At 45.1% G+C, this 21,411-nt stretch overlaps 1 protein-coding gene across 1 annotated transcript in view; it reads left to right on the top strand.

Annotated features, from left to right (window-relative positions):
* vps37ba (VPS37B subunit of ESCRT-I a) overlaps positions 1–20,367 on the top strand; it is a 30,240-nt gene extending 9,873 nt beyond the window's left edge. Inside the window, exons 2-4 of the mRNA XM_080480406.1 lie at positions 2,128–2,299; positions 16,585–16,667; positions 18,198–20,367. Of these exons, the coding sequence (XP_080336532.1) occupies positions 2,128–2,299; positions 16,585–16,667; positions 18,198–18,680 (738 nt within the window). The 3' untranslated portion in view covers positions 18,681–20,367. The remainder of the gene's footprint in view (positions 1–2,127; positions 2,300–16,584; positions 16,668–18,197) is intronic.
* Positions 20,368–21,411: the final 1,044 nt, after the last annotated feature.

Genomic DNA, 21,411 nt, shown 5'->3' with positions numbered 1-21,411 from the left:
TTCAGTTTGTTCACCAGCAGGGCGGCGATGGATGCGAGTCGGCCGCTCCGTCAGGATTGTGATGCTGCAGGAACGGAGTCGTTCTGAACACATTCAGCTGCTCCTTCCTGTGTGACGCCTCCTTTTCTCCAGGTTTATCTGTTTGCACATACAAGCTGCTGGGGTGTGTGACGGAGCAGGAGGCTTCTCTGGAATGGAACCCTTCACTGTTCTCACTGGAGGAGGTTTCACCACCTGTCTGCAGGAGTTTAGTCCAAAACTGCATGAAAGAGTCAAACCTTGGCTCAGCCTTCACAGCGAGTGCTGGTCAGCTTGGTGAACGTCATCCGGAGGAGGGCATCTCCAATCTTAATGCCACGCTCACATTTTCTTTTTCTCAGGTTGACGGTCCTTGTGAGATTATCTGAAGAAAGAAAGCAATAAAGAGCCCACAGGGTTTTCTTAGAACTCAAGAGTAGGGAGGGGAATTGATAAGATAGTTACCATTCTGCTTAACGAGTCGGTTCATTCGGTTCATTCGGTTCATTCCAAATTATGGCTGCTGTGTGAGAATGTTTCTGCATGTTGCTCGTATTTCCTCCTTTTGATCAAATATCCACGTTCAAGTATTGCAAGTTGCCCTGTCGTCGTCCGTCCTCCTGAAATGGAACCAAACTTTCAAGTGTCCTCAGACACGAAGTGGAAGACGCGTCGGCAACGTGCTGACGTCGTCCTCGCCCACTGAAATCCACGAGTTTGCAAAACGATTCCAAGGAATAGAAACACTGGGAACCGGTTCTCACTCCAGGGTCACACTGGAAACACTGGGAATCTATTTGGTTTGATGCTTGATGCCAGTCTGTGCACGTTCTCCCTGTGCAGGGCTGGGTTCTCCTCCCACCTGCATGATTACTAAATAAGTCACTGAGTGAAGCCAATAGTTTGCACTGTGAGCCGAAGCTGCCATGTCCAGGAGGAAAGCAGCCCCAGGCTCAGGGAGAACATGCAGACACCACAGCGACCTTGAGCTCCAGGTGACCCAGAACCATGAATCCACTGCCGCGGTCAGATTGGTCTCTTCCAGCTTCATGCCAGAGGGTGGAACAACTTGCACGTGTCGCTGCCGGGAATGAAACCGGTTCTTTCACTTGTTGTTTTTCCTCTTTTAGCCCCTTTGGGTCCGCTGTGGCTCCTCCCCCCTGTGGCTCCTCCCCTCTGTGGCCCCTCCCCCTGTGGCTCCTCCCCTCTGTGCTCTCATTCTCACTTCCTCCATGGAAACACACATTTCTGCTTGAAAGACCAAACTCAGCCAAACCGCCTCATAATCAACCTGTTGGTGACGTCACAACGTCTCTAACGGCGTGTCGGACGGTCACCAGGTGTACTCCTCCTGCTCTTCCTCCTCCCTCCTCCTCCTCCTCCTGCTCTTCCTCTCCCTCCTCCTGCTCTTCCTCCTCCCTCCTCCTCTTCCCCCTCCCCCTCCTCCTCCTCCAGGCTGGTAAAGGTGAAACAAGAGGTTATGTCATCATTTGAAGCGACCAATGAGGTGATCTGGTTGCATGATAACAGTAGGAGGGATGAACAATGTGAAATACTGAGGGAATGGATGAGAAGTGGTGCACTAATGCTCACTAATTCTTCGAATACCATAGATCACTTCAGCTTTTATGACTGCGCCGACCTGGGCTCACTGTTTTCACGTAGTAGTGTCCAGGTACTAAACTAACAACTTGTTTTCACTGGAAAACCTGATATGAGAAGATGGAGGAGCATGAAACACAATTGGAAGTATGACTTTGGTTTCACTCAAACACCCGTCTTACTTCTGACTGTGTCCACTTATGTAATCTGGATTATTGGAGTCCAGTTCTGAGTGGAGCGACTGTGTGTGTGGTACGCAGTACTTCACAGTATCTGAAGCGTTTCTCCTGCTGGGGAATCATTTCTCTGACACGCTGACGGTCGGGGTCCGTCTTTCTAAATATACGAGGTGTTTAGTGGGAGTAGTGAGAACTGTGATGATTCACTACCAACAACTACTAATAACCACAAACTGACTCGTTTCCAAGTGGTTATGGGCTCTGTCGTACCGAGGGAAGGACGGACCTGCTGTCACGTTGACGCCGTGTTTTCCTGTCTTCCCTGTAGATGCAGGAGGTCCAGCAGAGCAAAGAGAGGACGCTGGCCAGCAACCGGACCCTGGCCGAGCAGAACCTGGCCCTGCAGCCCAGGCTGGAGCACAAGAAGGAGGAGCTCACCAAGCGCTACAGCCGCCTGCAGGAGAGCTTCGAGTCCTTCCAGCTCCGCAAGTCCACTCTGGGTACCAACCTTTGTTCTTTCCTCAGTCCTGAATCTTTAATGCTGACAAGCCCTCTCAGAATTTGGACACTGGTTTATCCATGAAGTCATTGAGAAGCGGTACTGGTGCGTTTGGTTCGTTCACCTTTCATCCTGCGGGAGACCGTATCGGATTACTTCATTTCTCAGTTGAAGTCAGTCACAGGACAAGTGAAGAAACAGGCCAGACGGCGGCCGCTCACATTCTCACCATTTGTTTAAATGACGACACAACAGACACTTGTGCTTTAAGTTGACAAAGACGGACGTGAAAAAAGGTCAGACTAGCTGGAGCGACCCGGACTAAACCCATGAATCCAGTCCGTCTCCTGGTTCCTGGATGAGCGCTGTCGGTGTTAAATTGTTGAAATCAGTGACGTATCACGTTTTGGAGTGACGCAATGACGTGGCTCTCACTTGGCTCCGTTAACGGTGGAAAAAGAACCGGTTCTTTGGTGGTGCTTTGGAGTGGACATAGAGGGAAAACAAAATAACATGTGTATGAGTTTGGGTCTTATTTTTCAACATTTGGGTGTTACACTGTGAATTTCTGCTCCTTTCACTTAATTTCTTGGGTGTGTCTGAATCAAAAGCTTCAACATTGGAGGTGTAGAATGATAGAACGCTGCTTTAAAAGCTGTTTCCAATGACAACCTACATAAACACTCTGAGTAAAGTTCTCTTTCACATGAAGCCGTTAAAAGGCTTATATAAAATCCAAGCTTTTATTTACAGTAGTTTGTAGTCTGTTTTTTAGTTGCTGATGAAGCAAAAGTATTTATTATAAAGAAGTTCTGTGGGTTAGAAAATAATATTGGAGCGTCTCGGAGCGGAGCGCCCCCTGCAGCCTCACACTGCATTGCTCAGCGGCTGCAGCTCCTCAGCCGGCGGTCAGAACGTGAAATAAGACCTGGACGTGACCTTAGTTATAATGATGTCACCATGAAAAGTGTGAAAAAAAAAACACAAAGCAAAACTGCTAAAATTAAATAATCCCGTTCCCTCGTATTATTAACTTCAGGGAACGACTTATTATATCGTTCCCACGCGTATTTTTTTTATTTTTTTCTGTATAACCACTCCAGGGCTCCGTGTTCGCTGTAGTTTTCAGAAAGCCGGTACAACCTCGCTTCCGCCTTGTAGGAAGCCATACCTCCAGAGATAACTCCGCCCCCAGCTGGGGCCAGCGTAGCACCAGTTTAGCTCCTGTTTGGCCGGGGCTTTGGCAGTGGAAAGACCAAGAACTGGTGCTAAGGCTGACCCTGGACCAGAACTAGAACCTGGTTCTTTCTGGTGGAAAAGCCCCCAAGGTGAAACTTTTTGAAAACAGTCTGACTCCGCCAGTGGAAGCTGGGGTAAAATGCAACTTTGTGAAAACATTCTGAGTCTCCGTGTCGATGGAGGAAATGCTGCTACCACCCATGAGCACCACAGCAGTAGTAAGTAGTTCTGCACATGCTCAGTAGAGCCAATCAGAACAAAGTTTCCTCCGTGGTGTCATGACTCCCAGTTTATATTCTTCTGGACTTGGTACTTTTATTTTGACATTCACTGTAACAACAATCCAACTGGGTACTTTTATTCTGACAGTCACCATAACAACAATCCAACTTGGTGGTTTTATTTTGACAGTCACCGTAATACCAATCCAATTTGGTTCTTTTATTTTGACAGTCACCATAATAACAACCCAACATCGTGGTTTTATTTTGACAGGCACCGTAATAACAATCCAACTTGGTACTCTTATTTTGACAGTCACCGTAACAACAATCCAATTTGGATCGTGTGTGTGTGTGTGTGTGTGTGTGTGTGTGTGTGTGTGTGTGTGTGTGTGTGTGTGTGTGTGTGTGTGTGTGTGTGTGTGTGTGTGTGTGTGTGTGTGTGTGTGTCAGACCTGTGGTGTGAGGCTTCAGCTCCACTGTGACTCGCTGCCTCAGTAATGCTGGTTATTTACTGGAGGCTGAGGTCTTATGCAACGATTCTTGGCCTCATTGTGTGCGAGCACGAGTCCCACAGACCCGCCAGTCCAGTTCCTCAATTTCCCAGCAGCCTCGGCTGACGAGGCAGAATCAAATTGCCTTCAGGTCGATCTTGATTTCTGGCAGAAGCTGTGTTTTTCCTCTGCGACACACCTTCACAGCACTTCCTGGAGTTTGAAAGAGACGGCGTGACGATACTTGTGACCTTGTTGACGCAGCGGTTGCTAAGCAGCGCGGTGAAAACAGCGTTCCAGCCGCTCGCTGCTGATAAAACCTCGACTTTGGCTCCTTCCTGCCAGCTCCTTAAAGTTCAGCTGAAAGGTTGTCAGTCGTTGCAACACGTCCAGATGTTGGAGAACATGAAAGCTTTATGCTTTTTCTTCCACAATAAGGAAATGATGTCACTTCTTTTTGGGTTGTTGTTGTTGTTTTAAGGCGGAAAAAAAAAAGGACAAAATTTCATAACAAACAATCTCTTTTTCATCAAGACATATATTGATGTTAAAAAAATTGAATATTTTTCCTCTTTAAATAAGGAAAGATTTTTTTGGGGTGAAACTTGTTTTTAAAAATATAAAGTGGAATTTATCTGAAAATGTATTAAGAGAATTGATTTGATCTTTTTTCTCGCAGCTAATCTCGTTGAGACGAATGTCTAGACTGAATAATAATGAATATTTTGAAATGGATTCAAACTTTCCACCACATCTAAAAACAAACTACTTCTTCCGTGAAGAAAATGGACAATTTACCAAACTTAAATATTTCTGATTAAAGGTAAAGTATTTCAAGTTTAAAAAAAAAAAAAGAATTAATTCATAAAAACGAATAAATGTCATCGTCCTGAAAAGCCCCCTGCTCCTAACAGCTGGATGTTGGGGGTGTTGACGGTGTTGATGATGATGGGGTTGTTGATGTTGACGGTGTTGGTGATGATGGGGTTGTTGATGTTGACGGTGTTGGTGATGATGGGGTTGTTGATGTTGACGGTGTTGGTGTTGATGGGGTTGTTGATGTTGACGGTGTTGATGGGGTTGTTGATGTTGACGGTGTTCAGACATGTTTTGCTTGTTCAGGACAGTAAACAAACCATCTCCTCTCCAGCTGCTGTTCACTGAGTCGATACAGCGCCGCTGTTCTTCATCAATCTGTGGCTTTGTTTGTTGTCAGCCGCGATGGCTTTTGTCAAATGTAGGTTAGTGGGTGCTGTGTGTGTGTGTGCCCCCCCCCCCCCCCCCCACCACCACCACACACACACACACACACACACAGCTTCCCGCCCCCACATCATCCTAGTTGTGGATTTGCTGCGGACCAGCTGGAGAAGGACGGCGGCGCCCATTTGACCCACATGAGGGATTCACTGTACAGTAACTCGTCGTTATCTCCGGGAAATGTGCGGCGGCTGCATCGCCTTTCACTGTCCGGTGCCCCCCCCCCCCCCCACACACACACACACACCACCACCACCCCACCCACCACCACAGCCACCAGGCTCTGCCTCCGAGGACGACAGCCGTCAGTTGGCCATTGTGCTGCCAGGCAAGCTGGTGTGAAGCAGCCACAGTGGGAGGGGGGGAGTGAGTGGTGCATGATGGGACCCCGTCAGATTCCCAGCCAAGGTCGACGTGGAGTCGTTTACTAAATGGCCGTCTCATGATCTCCAGGCCCACACTGTGTGTGTGGGTGTTGCTCTCCAGAGAATGGCAGCTTGAGTGTGTGTAGCTTCACTCCTCAGACTCCAGGTCACTGCAGGCTGGAAGTTCGTCCTGTACAACAGCCCCCCCCCCCCCCCCCCCCCCCCCCCCCCCCCCCCAGACTGTCTGAAACCAGTGGCACGATTTCTATTTCTATTTCTATCGGGACAAATGACCGGACGACTGCTTCTTCACTCGTTGATATTCAGGCGCTACTAATTGACCGCGGCTGGTCGTTATGAACTCAGTTTTGCTAAAGAACTAGCCTGAGTTGACGCAGCCGAAGCTCAGGTAGAACCCTCGTTGACGTCTTGACTTGCCCTCCTCCCAGTCGGTGACGCCGTCATTTTCACAGGACAGGGCGCTGAAGCGAAGCTACATCCTCACCGACATTCAATCACCGTCTCCTCTGACTGAAGACCCACTTGCACGACACCGTGGGTGTTTGTTTCCATGACAACGGTCCTCAGAGTCACTGAATTTGCGACTTTTTGAAAAAACGATCCGACTCCCTCTCTGTGTAAACACTAAGTAGTAGTTCTGCACGTGCTCAGTAGACAGACGATAAGGACAGTTTGTCTCCAGAGTGTCGGGACTCCCAGTCCAGTTTCTTCACAAATACAACCAACAGCGCCAGCTTGTGGCCTTACGTCAAACCTGCATCACGAGGTTCTTCATGCAAGTGGCAGAAATGAATCTGGCTCTTGGTGATCAGAACGAGGAGTAGAACCTTCTGGAACAACTCTAAAGAACAACTCTGCTTCTCTCCGGACTTCCACCCTGCAGTCGGGATTCTTGAGGATTCTGTCTGGACGGTCGCCTCTCCGCCGTGACCTGAGGTCCCCCCAGAGGAGTTGCTCTCCATGTTGCCTCATTTGGAATAACTGAAAGAATGTCGTCTGCTGGAGGTCCAGACTTTACTCTGATGGTGTTCACGCTGCATTCCACTTGTTTCTGGACTCGGAACCAAATTTCAATCCGACGTTGCCTCGGGAGAACCGGGTCGTAGCTGTATAGATATAAACATCACACATATTTAATATACCAGAACCTTGTGACTTCATGCTCGCAGACATGCTGACCTGCATGACTCTGGATGCTGGAGCAGGTTTCGTCACGACGCCACTCCGAACAAGAAAAACAGCTCGGCATTGGAAAGTCTGAGGAACAAAGAGCAGAGCTGAACTTATCACCGTACCTTTTAAAAAATCTGTGAAACAACATTCCTACAAGGTTTACGCTGACATGTTATACTGAGCAGCAAGATATGGACGTCCCCAGAGACCTCTCAGACTCTCCTGTAGAAGCCGGCCGTCTGGACACGGCTCACCCTTTAGAACCACTGACTGGGAATCCTCGTGATTCCTCACCGGGCCCGACTCGGAAACACAGAACTCCTGTCACAGCTGCTGTGAGTCCGAGCCAAGAGAAAGAGCACTGTTCTTCAGATGAACAAACACAAATAAAGTGTCTCTGTTTATCACAATTACTGTTTGTTGTTACTGGACAACATTATGACTTGTTTACTTGTAGCATGGAGCCTTAACATCCAGGCCTGCCAGAGCCCATAGGAACAACCACCCACACTGTTATCAAATATAATCTAATAACTGGTCAATAATGGAACCAGACTCTGAGCCAAAACCTAAAAATGTTCAATATTACATTAAGGGGCAGGTTCACTATTTCCCCCAATACTGTAATACTTTTATTACATCATAAAGTGAGTCAATGATTTATGGTTTGGACTTCACCTGCTTCCGTTTGAATAACACTGAAAGAATGAGTTCTATTGGTTTGTACGTCTATCTTTATACAGTTTATGGTATTTATGTTTGCCTGCTGTTGCCCAAGTCATCTTATACTCTTCTGTTCTCTATAGTCTGTAATTTATTTCTCAAATCACAGTACAAAATAACGTATCAGCATTAAACATCTTGAGATCACATTTAAATTCTTGTTAAATCTTTTGACATTATTGACCACTTATTAGATTTTTGTGTTTTATTCCATTATATTTTCTAGCAGTTTGGGTTGTTGCTTCATGTACCGAGGCGTGTTGACCATCTTTCCTCTGCTTTTACGTCCGTCATTCTTTTGGTTTTTAAGCGTCTGCAGCCTCCACCCATAAAGCTGAAACCAGTCCGCCAGTTATTAAACCCTCCGAGCTAAAAGCTCGACGTCCCACCGCGGTTGAGAACACCGGTACCATAAAGCCGTGCGACACTCCCGCTCTGGTCCTGGATCCTGGGTCGAGTCTGCGGTAGTTGTGTGGGAGGAAGCCGGGGCATTCCTCCAGTGGAGCTGCGGGGAGGGCGGAGCAGGACGGAGCTCCGTCATACCTTTGGTCAACGCGCCACCACGCTCATGGATTCCTGCGCTGGATTTAGGACGTACTGAGACCATGGTGTGAAACAGATTGGATTTATACACTTTCTTGTGCTCATAGAGGAGAAAACCGTTAATTTAATAACTTTTATTAAACATTTTAACTACAGTGTGTTTTCTAGGATACTACTTTAGTAAAATACTCCCATAATAACCTTTAAATTTACATTTTAAAGGTTATTATGCTAAATGGACTTTCTACTGGTTTAGTCAATCCCAATCAAGGTAGGCCCTCCCTTTGACTCCTCCCACAATTAGGCAGCTCTGCTCTGGCACATGGCACCACGAGAGGAAGTACTTCCTCCTCTTCCCAAGATGGGCATGTGTGGGCGGAGCCAGTCCAGCTCACACAGACACAGCAGATTCTGAATGTAGCTCCTATGATCCAATATTCAAATGAGGAAAATCAAGGAGGAGCTAGAAACTTAGAATACTGAAGGTTTCTGGAGCGACCAGACCAGGAGGAGGAGGAGAACAGGAGGAGGAGGTGAACAGGAGGAGGAGGTGAACAGGAGGAACGGGAGAACCTTGCAGTTTTTCTTTGTTGTGACTCAGAGTATACATGATGAAAATGTCGAGATTTTCACTAAACCAAACAAAAACAAACCATGAATTCATACAATCTCCAAATAAAGCCAATTTTAAAGAAACCTTCTGATGTGAAATACAGACTCTTAGTGTCTTTTTTAGAAAAAAAGTGTTTTCAGTGAAGTTTCTGCCATTTGCTTGGTGCTGGCCCACAGGCCTTATGTTTGACCCCCTGGACTTCAGGATTAAAAATGCTTTAAATTGTTAACTTTTGGGTTTTTGGCAAATAATTCCAACGATATAATGTTTGGACCGTTTGAAGTAATTCACAAGATTTAGTAGAAAGTGAACGATTTAAAAGTGAACTTGTACTTTGGAAAATCGTAATACTGAACTTACGGCGTTTTCTTTTGAAACGTAATCGTTTGAGGTTTTACCATCATTCCTCCACAGGCTGAGCTCTGGGCTGCTCTTTATCGAGGTGTGACTTTTACCTTGCTGGGGCTGAAACGGCGAGCCACATCTGGCAACCCTGGTGCTGACCGGCGTGGCGTCCATGTTTACTTTAGTCTGCAGCGTCTTCTGGGCTCTGGAGCCTGAACCCGTCGGGTCTGATGGAGGTGGAACGTGAACGCTCGGGTCAGAATGTGATCCTGGCATCACGACCTGCAGAGTGAACGGAGCCTCACTCTGACCAGATCTCACTCCTGGTTCAGTTTGACCCGCGTTGATTTAGAAAACCTCAGGATGGAATCAGTCCCTCATTGGGACACCAGGTTAATCCTGCGTCTCTGCTGTGATGAGACAACTTCAACTGAGGCGTGGGGAGCTCGGTAACCTGTCTGTCTGTCTGTCTGTCTGTCTGTCTGTCTGTCTGTCTGTCTCCCGGGTAGGAGTGTGTGTGTGTGAGAGTGTGTTAACCCTCAAAGGACACAGAGGAAGTTTGGACTGGTCCCAGCTTGTGGACAGTGCCCAGCAGTTTCCACCTGTCCTGCATCAGAGCTCCAGACGCTTCTTAGAAAGACACTCTGCTGAGGGACGACGTCACTATGACACATCGAGCTGCTTATTTCCTGTTTCCAAGAAGTGCTCTGATAAGTGAATAATACACTTCCAGCATATTTCCCCTCGCAGCCTGCAGGCACTGTCCACATTACTGGACATGTTATTGTTTCAAGCTTCCGATCTTCTTGCTGATTACTCCCGAGTCATGGTGCGAGGTGTGACACAGCAGTTTTTCTTAAAGCTGTAGAAAAACGTAGGAGCGTCCAAAGGAACGGACACTTGTGAACTTAAACGGATAAAAATAAAAGCAGGTGAACCCGGCGTCTACTTTTAGTGCTCGGTCCTGTGGTGTAAATACTGAGGCCCTGTTTACTCCACAATACTTCAAGTTGCAACCCATCATTTCACCTTTACACAGCAACGTTCTGAAAACCATGTAGTTTACATGATGGGCCACTAGTTGGTGCTGTTAGTTGAACATGAACACTGGGAGGACATTCTAGTGGACAGACCGCCACGCTGCATTGTTATTATGGTGACAATTGGTTTGAAATATTTATTACGAATATCAAGGTACAAAACAAAAACAAAAAATAAGGAAAATGAAAAACAACAACAAAGTTTTCCTCAAATAAATAAATAAATGAATAACAGTAATAATGATATCAAAATAAATCAAGAAAAATATAATCAGATGAGTATTTGAAAAGGAGTGAGAAGTAAAACTTATTTACTTCCACCCTTTGTCCTAAAGTAAATAGCATAATTAACTTCCTTCCATCGCTTACACACACACACACACGCACACACGTACACACGTACAAACAGCCACATACATGTCCTGTGCAGTACATAGAATATAAATGTACATACACGTCCATTCACACATATGTACAGACAGACACAAACACCTGTACCCACACACAAGCACACATAGTACACACATCATACAGAACGCGAATGCTGTGAGTAAGATGTACCTAACATTCTATAATATATGCACACTAATTAAACACTCACGCTAAATACATTATTACATATAAACATACACACGTAGCCTAATACCTTCATCCATTTACACATGTACAGTCCCACATATAAATCTACATGTACGATACGAGCACAATACACACAAACACTACACACAAACACTACACACAAACACAAACAAGCGAGACGAGCAAAACTAATCAATGCTAGGAAAGAAACGAACAATAGAAATAACCAAAATAAATGACGAGACATTTTCCCCTAAAGTAGCCCAGTGATTGGCCACACCTTCTTCATACTCACACCTCCTGAAAATCATATTTTTATACAGCATTTTAAACTGTCTCATATTTGGACATTACTTTAGTTCCACACTAAACCCGTTCAGTACTCTCACCCCGCATACTGATGGACAAAACACTTTTCTACCCGTTCCCTGGTGGTAGATGATGTTTTGCTCTGAACATTGTTTGTGTTGTTTGGTACTGCACAGTGTCAGTAAGCTTGAGTAATACTGTGTTTGTGCTGTCTGGTACTGCACAGTGTCAGTAAGCTTGAGTAATACTGTGTTTGTGTTGTTTGGTACTGCACAGTGTCAGTAAGCTTGAGTAATACTGTGTTTGTGCTGTCTGGTACTGCACAGTGTCAGTAAGCTTGAGTAATACTGTGTTTGTGTTGTTTGGTACTGCACAGTGTCAGTAAGCTTGAGTAATACTGTGTTTGTGTTGTTTGGTACTGCACAGTGTCAGTAAGCCTGAGTAATACTGTGTTTGTGTTGTTTGGTACTGCACAGTGTCAGTAAGCCTGAGTAATACTGTGTTTGTGTTGTTTGGTACTGCACAATGTCAGTAAGCTTGAGTAATACTGTGTTTGTGTTGTTTGGTACTGCACAGTGTCAGTAAGCCTGAGTAATACTGTGTTTGTGTTGTTTGGTACTGCACAGTGTCAGTAAGCCTGAGTAATACTGTGTTTGTGTTGTTTGGTACTGCACAATGTCAGTAAGCTTGAGTAATACTGTGTTTGTGTTGTTTGGTACTGCACAGTGTCAGTAAGCTTGAGTAATACTGTGTTTGTGTTGTTTGGTACTGCACAGTGTCAGTAAGCTTGAGTAATACTGTGTTTGTGTTGTTTGGTACTGCACAGTGTCAGTAAGCCTGAGTAATACTGTGTTTGTGTTGTTTGGTACTGCACAGTGTCAGTAAGCCTGAGTAATACTGTGTTTGTGTTGTTTGGTACTGCACAGTGTCAGTAAGCTTGAGTAATACTGTGTTTGTGTGTTCCTGATGAGCGGCTGTGTGAAGGATCCGTATGTCTCTTTTCTGAAGGATATTTATTGAAGAGAATGTGGTTTTGTAGTTGTTGCCCCAAACTTCAGCACAGTACTGCAAATAAGGAGAGACTAGTGAGCAGTATAGAGTATGGAGTTCTTTGCTATATTCAGCACTGCGATGTTTTTTGAGACTTTACTCTATATATGTTTGATATGTGGTTTCCAGCTCATTTTGTCGTCTATAATTACCCCCAGAACTCTCTCAATTTCTACCCCCTCCACTTTTATTTTCACCTGTGCGTTCGTTTTACTATTGCCAAATAACATTATTTTTGTCTTTCCTAAATTTAATGAGAATCTGTTGCTGTCAAACCATTTTTTTTTAATTAGTTCATTTCTGTAGTTATTTCCTCCTGCTGTACTATGTTGTCCCCTGAGTGAAAAATATTAGTTTCATCAGCAAACAGTACAAATGGCAGTAGCTTAGAAACCTTATACATATCATTAATATATAAAATAAAAAGTTTGGGACCCAATACTGACCCCTGGGGGACGCCACCAACAATCTCCAGACATGATGAGGAATACTCACCACCTTTACAAACTGCTGTCTCACACTTAAATAACTTTTGACCCAATCAAGTACTATTCCCAGGACACCATGTCTTTCCAGCTTATCGATCAATATGTCCTGGTTGATTGTGTCAAATACTTTCTTCAGGTCTATGAACACCCCTGCAGTATATTTCTTGTGGTCTATAGTATTGGTGGTTAGTTCTATTGCTTCAGTTATTGCCAGTGTTGTTGATCTATTTGATCTAAATCTATACTGATTCTCTGCAAGTATGTTGTGTTTTTCTAAGAATGAGTCCAATATGTTGTTAAAGAGTTTTCCCAGTATTTTTAAGGATTGTGGTACTAATGAGACGGGTCTATCGTTAGTGAAATGACGCTTGTTCCCAGTTCTATATAGAGGTATGACCTTGGCTAGTTTCATTTTATTTTGAAATGAGCCAGTTTGAAATGAAACCTTCCATATGTATGTTAATGGTTTGGAGATTCCTTCTATTACCCTTTTCACTAGTGACACATCACTATCATTACAATCTGTAGAGTTTGTATTCTTGCTTTTAGTGACGATATCCAGTATTTCCTGTTCTGTCACAGCTTTAAGAAACTAAGAACTAGGATTTATTTCTGGTATATAAGTATATAGATAGATATGTATAGGTATATGCTCTCCATAACTCCCAGTATCAGGGATCTGTTCTGCTAGTTCAGGTCCAACGTTTAGAAAGAACTCATTAAATCTGTTCACTACTTCATTCATGTTATCATTTTCCACCTTCTTATCAATAAAATACTTTAGGTAGACTATTGTGTGTATTGCTGTTTCTTATAATATTATTTAGTATCTTCCATGTTCCTTTAATGTTGTTTTTATTATCCTCTAATATCCTTTTATAATAATCTTTCTTACTCACTCTTATAATATTAGTTAACTTATTTATATATTTTGTATATTTTTGTTCTGCCTCTATAGTTCTATCTAATGAAATCGCTGTAAAGAGTATTCTTCTTTTTACATGCATTTTGTAATTCTGTTGTTTTCCACGATTACTATGATATGCTAGTTTTTTGTTGTATTTCCTAATTGGTCAGTGTTTATCATATAATAAGGTAAATATTTTTAGGAATTCATTATATATATGGTAAACATTGTTATCATTATATATTGCATCCCAACAGTCCATTCCTCTGTCTTTACTCGTCTGTAGTCTGTTTTTTTGTCAATTTTTTTCCAAGGTTTGTATTATTAACTGTAAATACTGGGAGATGGTCACTACTGTCACTAATCAATAATCCACTAATTTCCTTATTATCAATATCAGTTGTGAATATGTTGTCAATGAGAGGAGCAGAACTAGATGTAATCCTACTGGGTCTGCTGATTCTAGGAACATAGCTCATACTGTACATAGTATTAATAAACTCGTTTGTAGGTATATGGTTGCTGGTATTTTAAAGGTCAAAGTTCCAATCTGCACATATAAAAACTGTTTTACTATCGATATTTGAAAACATACTTTCCATCCATTCACTGAAGGTTCCAATGCTAGAATCTGGTGTTCTATATATACAGCTCACAATGATATTTTTCATATTTTTCTTGCAGATTTCAATTGACCAGCATTCCAGAACATTATCCACCACAGTGGTCGTTCCCTCTGGAACCTTGAACTCTAATGTTTTATCTCTATATAGAGCCGCTCCTCCACCCCCTTGGTTTTCTCTGTTTTTATATACGAGTTCATAACCCTCCATTTCAAAGTTTATTCCTCTTTCAATATTCATCCATGTTTCTGATATTGCAATGATATTGAAAGGTTGTGAAAAAGTATTCAGATAATCCTTCATTTCTTTGAAATTTGTATATAAGCTTCTACTGTTAAAATGAATAATTGATCATTTACCCAAAGATTTGACCTCCTGGTTCTATTGATCTTCTGTATAGTATCAGCAGGTATTGTTGATGGTGGAGAAAGAGTTCTTGTCCGGGTCTAGATCCTGTTCCACGTCCAGAATGTTGTAATCGGTGTACTCAAAAGTTTTCATCTCCAGTTCTTGGAGGTCACGTGTCCTCTGTGCGATGTGGTTCATGTCCCCAGGTGGACAGTGAGTTCTGTCAGTGCGTGAAGCCATGTTTGTGTTCTCGGTGTCCAGTCCAGTCCTAATCCAGTCCATGCCATGATGATGCAGTATAATCCAGTGACATTCATTGGTATTTGTCTAGTTCAGTGACGCTGCGTATGCAGATGACTCTGGCTTCCTCGGGGGTCCCGTTCAGTTTTATGAATACTTTGTAATTTGAAGTCCAAGTGTTCTGTATTTTTCTCAGTTTTATAAGTTGTGGTGCTCCAGGCTAAATCAGAAGGATGTCTGGAGAGGTGCTCATTCATGGAAACATTGGTTCCCTTCAGCTTCCTTCCTTGTTTCAGCAGGGCCATTTAGTACTTTGTGTTTGTGAACCGGAGTATTACCGCTGGTGTCTCACTGGCGGTTCTCCTGGTCAGAGGGTGGCAGGCCTCCATGTCATTACAGTCCAACTCCGTCCCCCTTGGACCGTAGAAACTCAGCCACCTGCTTCTCCGTGGAGTAACATCCAGCTCCACCCTCCTCTCCTCAACTTCCTCCATCCACGGTGCTTTCCTGGGGGGCACATGGCTGTCTTCACCGCTGACACCCGGATCCAGGCTAACGAGCCACTCCGGGTTGTCAGAACTCGTCTTGGTGGCGATATCAAAGAGTTCCCACGCTGTCAATCACCGAGCTGTCAGGCCGCTATGCTCGCACGCTGTACGAAGCGAGGGAAGCAGATCTCGGATCCGTACCGACGATCAAAGTGACTGATCATCAAGATCCGGTTTCAGATCAAAGAGACAGTTTAAGATACCATTTCCCACAACGGCGCACAAAAACATTCCTGGGAAAAGTTTAACAAGACTCCGTTCTACCGACACCGCGGGCGCCGGCGCTCAACACGCCAACGCGGCGTGTGATAAGTTGGATTGTTATTATGGTGACTGTCAAAATAAAACTACCAAGTTGGATTGTTGTTACGGTGACTGTCACAATAAAACTACCAAGTTGGATTGTTATTACGGTGACTGTCAAAATAAAACTACCAAGTTGGTTTGTTAATATGGTGACTGTCAAAATAAAACTACCAAGTTAGTTTGTTAATATGGTGACTGTCAAAATAAAACTACCAAGTTGGATTATTACAGTGACTGTCAAAATAAAACTACCAAGTTGGATTGTTATTACAGTGACTGTCAAAATAAAACTACCAGGTTGGATTGTTATTACGGTGACTGTCACAATAAAACTACCGAGTTGGATTGTTAATATGGTGACTGTCAAAATAAAACTACCAAGTTGGATTGTTATTATGGTGACTGTGAAAATAAAACTACCAAGTTGGATTGTTAATATGGTGACTGTCAAAATAAAACTACCAAGTCCGGGAAAATATGGACTGGGAGTCGTGACACTACAGAGGAAACGTTCTGATTGTCTCTACTGAGCATGTGCAGAACTGTTACAGTTACTATGGTCACAGTGCACAGTAGCAGCGTTAATGCCTTCTACAAGGAGCTGGGCCCTGAGCGTTCTCATTGGCTCTGAGCACCGTTGTCATGTAAACAAACGACCAAAAGCTTTGCCTTTTCATTTGAGCGCTGTATGAATGGAACCTTCAGTATTATAGTATCTGTTGAAGCGTTGTGTGCTACGTGTGTCACTGAATTCACCTTTGTTTATCTCAACATGCTGCCAGTCCGTCAGCGCCGACTCCTTCAAACCGTCAACAGAAGGATAACCTGTCCTCTGTTTTGTCATTTAACAGACCACAATTCAGGAAACTCCTCGCTGGACATTCTCCTGGCTCTGCTGCAAGCTGAGGGAGCCAAGATAGAAGAGGAGACAGAGGTGAGCTCTCGCTATACGTTTGTCCCTCTCACTTCCTGTCTGTCCCTCTCACTTCCTCTCGGTCTCTCTCTCTTCCTGTGTCTCGCTCTCTTCCTGTCTGTCCTCCTCACTTCCTGTCTCTCTCTCTCTTCCTGTCTGTCCCTCTCACTTCCTGTCCCTCTCACTTCCTGTGTTTCTCTCTCTTCCTGTCTGTCCCTCTCACTTCCTGTCTCTCTATCTTCCTGTCTGTCTCTCTCTCTTCCTGTCCTTCCCTCTCACTTCCTGTCTGTCTGTCCCTCTCTTTTCCTGTCTGTCTGTCTGTCTGTCTGTCTGTCTCTTTCACTTCCTGTCTATCTCTCTCTTTAGACCTGTCCTTTTTGGGGACATTTGTCTTTCTCTGCCTGTATGTCTCTTTCTTTGTCTGTTTTGAGGGGGCTCTCTCTCTCTCTCTCTCTCTCTCTCTCTCTCTCTCTCTCTCTCTCTCTCTCTCTCTCTCTCTCTCTCTCTCTCTCTCTCTCTGTCTCTGTCTCTCTCTGTTGCTCTGTCTCTGTCTCTCTGTGTCTCTGTGTCTCTTTGTCTCTGTGTGAGCTGGAATGAAGGTGTGATCTTTGAGATTTGAATTGAATTCCCAGGAGCTGTTTCCTTGAATGTTTCCCGTCTCGTGTTTCTGTCCTGGGAGTTTATCTGCTTCACACTGGTTGTCTTCAAATCCTTCCTGCCGCAGACGGAACGTCCAATAGCAGCTTGTTTTCCACAATCAGCTCTCCCTCATCCTTTCTTCATATTTGTCTTTCTGTCGTGAAGCGACGGCTCCGTTATTCCCTCATCAAACGCTATTTCTCAGAAAGGATCTGTAAATACTTGTGGTGAATATAAATGAAGAATACATCAACAACTTCTAACAAGTTCTGCAGTCTGTGCACTATGACAGGTTTCTGCAACCTTCATGACCAAAGGAGGCGTTTTTGTGATTTTTGCAGTAAATGAAATGTGTGTGGAGCCGCTGGAGCGTTTTAATGATGTGAAAAGAAGAAGAACAAAACCAAACATCTGACAGGAACTAAAAACTGATGTCGCTTTCATTAAGTGTCATGGCTTCACTTTAGAAATATTCCTTTACGTGTCTTTGCTTTTGTAGCCAATTTGATCTTTTCAGAGCTTTTACCTTTTAAAACATTTCAACATTTTAGCTCCGGTGCCTTTTCTCATGGTTGAAACAGTTTTAGCCTCATCAGCGTTTTTAACCATTTGGTCGACTGTTAAATGTCAATTTGACTTTCTTCCTACAATTTTAGTAGGGCTTCTTTTCGGTTTAGTTTTTTTCAGTTTGATCAGACTTCAGTGATTCCGGCTGTTTTAAGAATGGAGATTAGACCATTTAAGTTTACTTCTGTGTCACAGTCGTGTTATGAATAATTTCTTCAATTGATTTTGACCATTTCCAGTCAAACTTGGTGCTAAAGTGACGTTTTTCTCTCTCGATGCGTCCCCCGTCTTCCCACTGGAAGATAAATCAGCCACGACACTGAAACTGTCCTCCTGCCCCCACAGAACATGGCCGACTCCTTCCTGGACGGCGACGTGACGCTGGACTCCTTCATCGACTCGTACCAGAGCCAGAGGAAGCTGGCCCACCTGAGGCGGGTGAAGATCGAGAAGCTGCAGGAGATGGTGCTGAAGGGCCAGCGGCTGCCGCAGGCGTCCGTCCCCTCCTCCCGATCTCAGGACATGGCGGCGGCGGCCTCCATCCTCGCCGACGCCGACGGCAGCTCGTCCTCCCCGGTCCCGCAGCCCAGGAGGAAGCCGCCGCTTCCTCCGTCCCAGCCCGTCCCCACCCTGAATCCACTTCCTGCCGCCGCCGCGCCGCAGCCTCCTGCCTTCTACTCGCCGTACCCGCCCATCCCGCCCCGAACGGGGCAGCCGTTCCCCAGCGCGTCGGGATACCCCAGCCACTACCTCGCCCAGTACCCGCAGGCGCTGCCCCAGCGGCCGCCGCCGCGCCTGGCGCCGCAGCCCGGCTTCATCATGCAGTAGACGAACCAAGTTGCCACTCGGAGGAAGACGGCGGCGTGTTTGTGTCGAACGCTCCTGGAACTTCTCTATATCGTCCGCCTTCTTGGATTACGACCAATCACAATGCAGGAAGGCCGACCCGGCACCGGCTGGTCTGGTCGCGCTCAGCTGAAGCCGACCCCTCTGCCGTCCCCCCCCCCTCAATAAAACCTCTGTGGATTTGTGCCCGACTGCTAAAAACGCTCCCCGTAAAGTTAGAAATTTAATGTCGACGGTATCGACTCTCATGTTCGCCTGAGTCGGGGAGCTGTGAGGCAGCTGCAGGACCCCCCCCCCATTCCCCTTCAAAGAGGTCCCTGGACGTCTCATGGAGGGTTCCATTAGCCATTTAAGTCTTCAGCATCCCCGTCGTCCAGATGATGTTTATGCAAAAGGAGAGACCCGACTTACTGTGCAGTTTCCCAAAACACATTCAGGCAAAACAAACTGCATCTATGCTGCGACTTTCTCTTCTTTTAAATACACAAGGTACATAGAAATATTTGAATTTCAACACTCTTCTTCTGATCTAGTACTAATGGAGGTATGTTGATAGTAGCCAGGGTAGACTGATGGCGGTGTGGAGGTCCAGACCTGCCCGGTTGGAGACGCTCCGTCCCGGGGCCGCCGGCCGAGCCGACCAGAAGATTCCACGTCTGAACTGAAATGAAGGACTCAAGTATAGCCATACAGTACACTCCAGATGTGTTTGTTTTTTTTGTGGGTTTCCGTTGTGACGCAACACTCCTTTTTTTAAATTTTTTTTTGTTTTGTTTTGTAATTTTAACGACGTCTTGATCAGGAAACGAGGCCGGCGGGCCGTCGGATCTCACGCTCACTGTTCGCTTCTGCTGAGTCTTCTGTCGCACCAAAGACTCCCCGTCAGTCCGTGTACGTAACGACGTCGTTTAAACATATCCGTGTGTGAAACACTTCGACAGCTCGAAGTCTGGACCTGGTGAAGCCGCCCCGGCTTCGGCAGGACTTGATTTTTGTTTTAATGTCCGGTGCGATCCAAAAAGGAAAACAAGAAAAAGACATAGAGTTCCTTCCTCCTGTCGCTGTGCACTGTTGAAGAGCCACGAGTGCCTACACCTGACGTTGACCACGTCCTGCTGACTGCTCCAGTAGTTTCTCTACGTTAGACGTTTCCTGACGTCTCCTGCTGCTGAAGGTTCAAACCACCGGTCCTTCCTCAGCGCGGGAAGAAGACGAGGCCTTGTGGTGCTTCTCCTCCACAGTCAATTCAGACTTTTTGCATGTGATGTTTGTGCTGTTCTGTGAAATAACAGGGCTCTGGAGTACAGTCATATCTCTGTGACGAATTAAAAAAAACAAAACAAGAACACAAGCAGGTGACACTCCAGACGGAAGCAGAAGCTCCAGCGTCTCGACGAACCAGCATTTCTAACAACTAACTGATTAGATGATTGATTTGTGCATGGCCTTCGCTCTTTGTGTTTACATGATAGATTCTCTTTAATACTTTTTTTCATTTTTTTTTTTTAGCTGTTCAGCTGCTCTTTTCTCTTCGAACTGATCCTCTGCATCCATGGTTTTTATATGTGGTTGGTGATTCTTTCAGTGTAATGTTGTAGGTATTTACTTATCATGAATGTTTAAGTGGAATTTGATGCTATTTTCAAGTTCAATAAATCTCAAAGTTTTTGTATCTGTTTGTGTTTTTTGTTTTGTTTCTCCAACAGCTTCCTCATGCAGTCTGCAGAGAAGCACGCAGTTTACAGTGAACCAACAGCGCTATCTAGTGTTGGCTCGATGTAAAGATCAGTGACGTCAGAGACGGCCTCACGTCTCCTGCAGGTCCAACTCATCTTCCAGTTTAATACGTCTCTAAATGATTTTCAAAGTTCGATTTGGAAACAGTGACTATGTTCCATCATGTGGCTTCAGTGCGGAGTACTACTGTCCAAGAAAGAATCCATGCAGAGTGTGCTGTGCTACCAGTTGGTGAAAGTACTAGTGATATTTAAGTATTTATCATCCATCCATCACAGGACGGGTTCAGAGGGACAGCCAGCCAAACACACAAAGTCGCTGTTTTGGAACTGGTCTCACTGGGACAAAGCCGACTCATGCGCAGGGATACCATGTTGCCTCTTCATGTAATCCCCCTGCCAGCACTGGGCATTCTGGTAATTAGAAGGATATAGTGCTTCAGAATTCATCCCATCTTTTGTGTTTTTTGGGTCAGCTTCTGTTTATTACTATTGTTTTTATTCATATTATAACTGTAATTTGTAAAATAAATTATTGCACTGAATAAACTAAGAGCCCAAAGACAATTTGCCCGGTCCAATATGGCGGCGACGTTGACGTACGAACATGTATTTCCAGCAGTGCCAACGTCACTTCCGCTCCGGAGAAATCCCGTGTTTTTCCTCCCATTGTTCCATGAACGCAGCACGCGCACCACGTGCCTGGTTTCCATGGCACCGTCACCACGCCCCCCGCCCCCCGCCTTGTTGGAGGAAATCCGCCGCACTCCTCCTCGAGCTGTCAGATTATAGTTTAATCCGAGCGGGAGGAGTTGGAGGAGGGAGGATCCGCTGTCAAGACTCCGGCTGTCCGCTCTGCTGCATCTTCGGGAGGAGTCTCGGTGTTTCCTCCGGTGAATGAGCGCGATCCGCCGGTGCTGCTGTCACCGTTTCCCCGCCGCCTCACGCGGAAGATGCGCGCCGGGTGTCGGGCTGCC

This window comes from Lipophrys pholis (assembly GCF_963383615.2).
Source record: "Lipophrys pholis genome assembly, chromosome: 14".
Classification (NCBI taxonomy): Eukaryota; Metazoa; Chordata; class Actinopteri; order Blenniiformes; family Blenniidae; genus Lipophrys; species Lipophrys pholis.
Note: the sequence above shows the minus strand (reverse complement) of the source record. Positions and strands in the feature narration are given on the sequence as shown.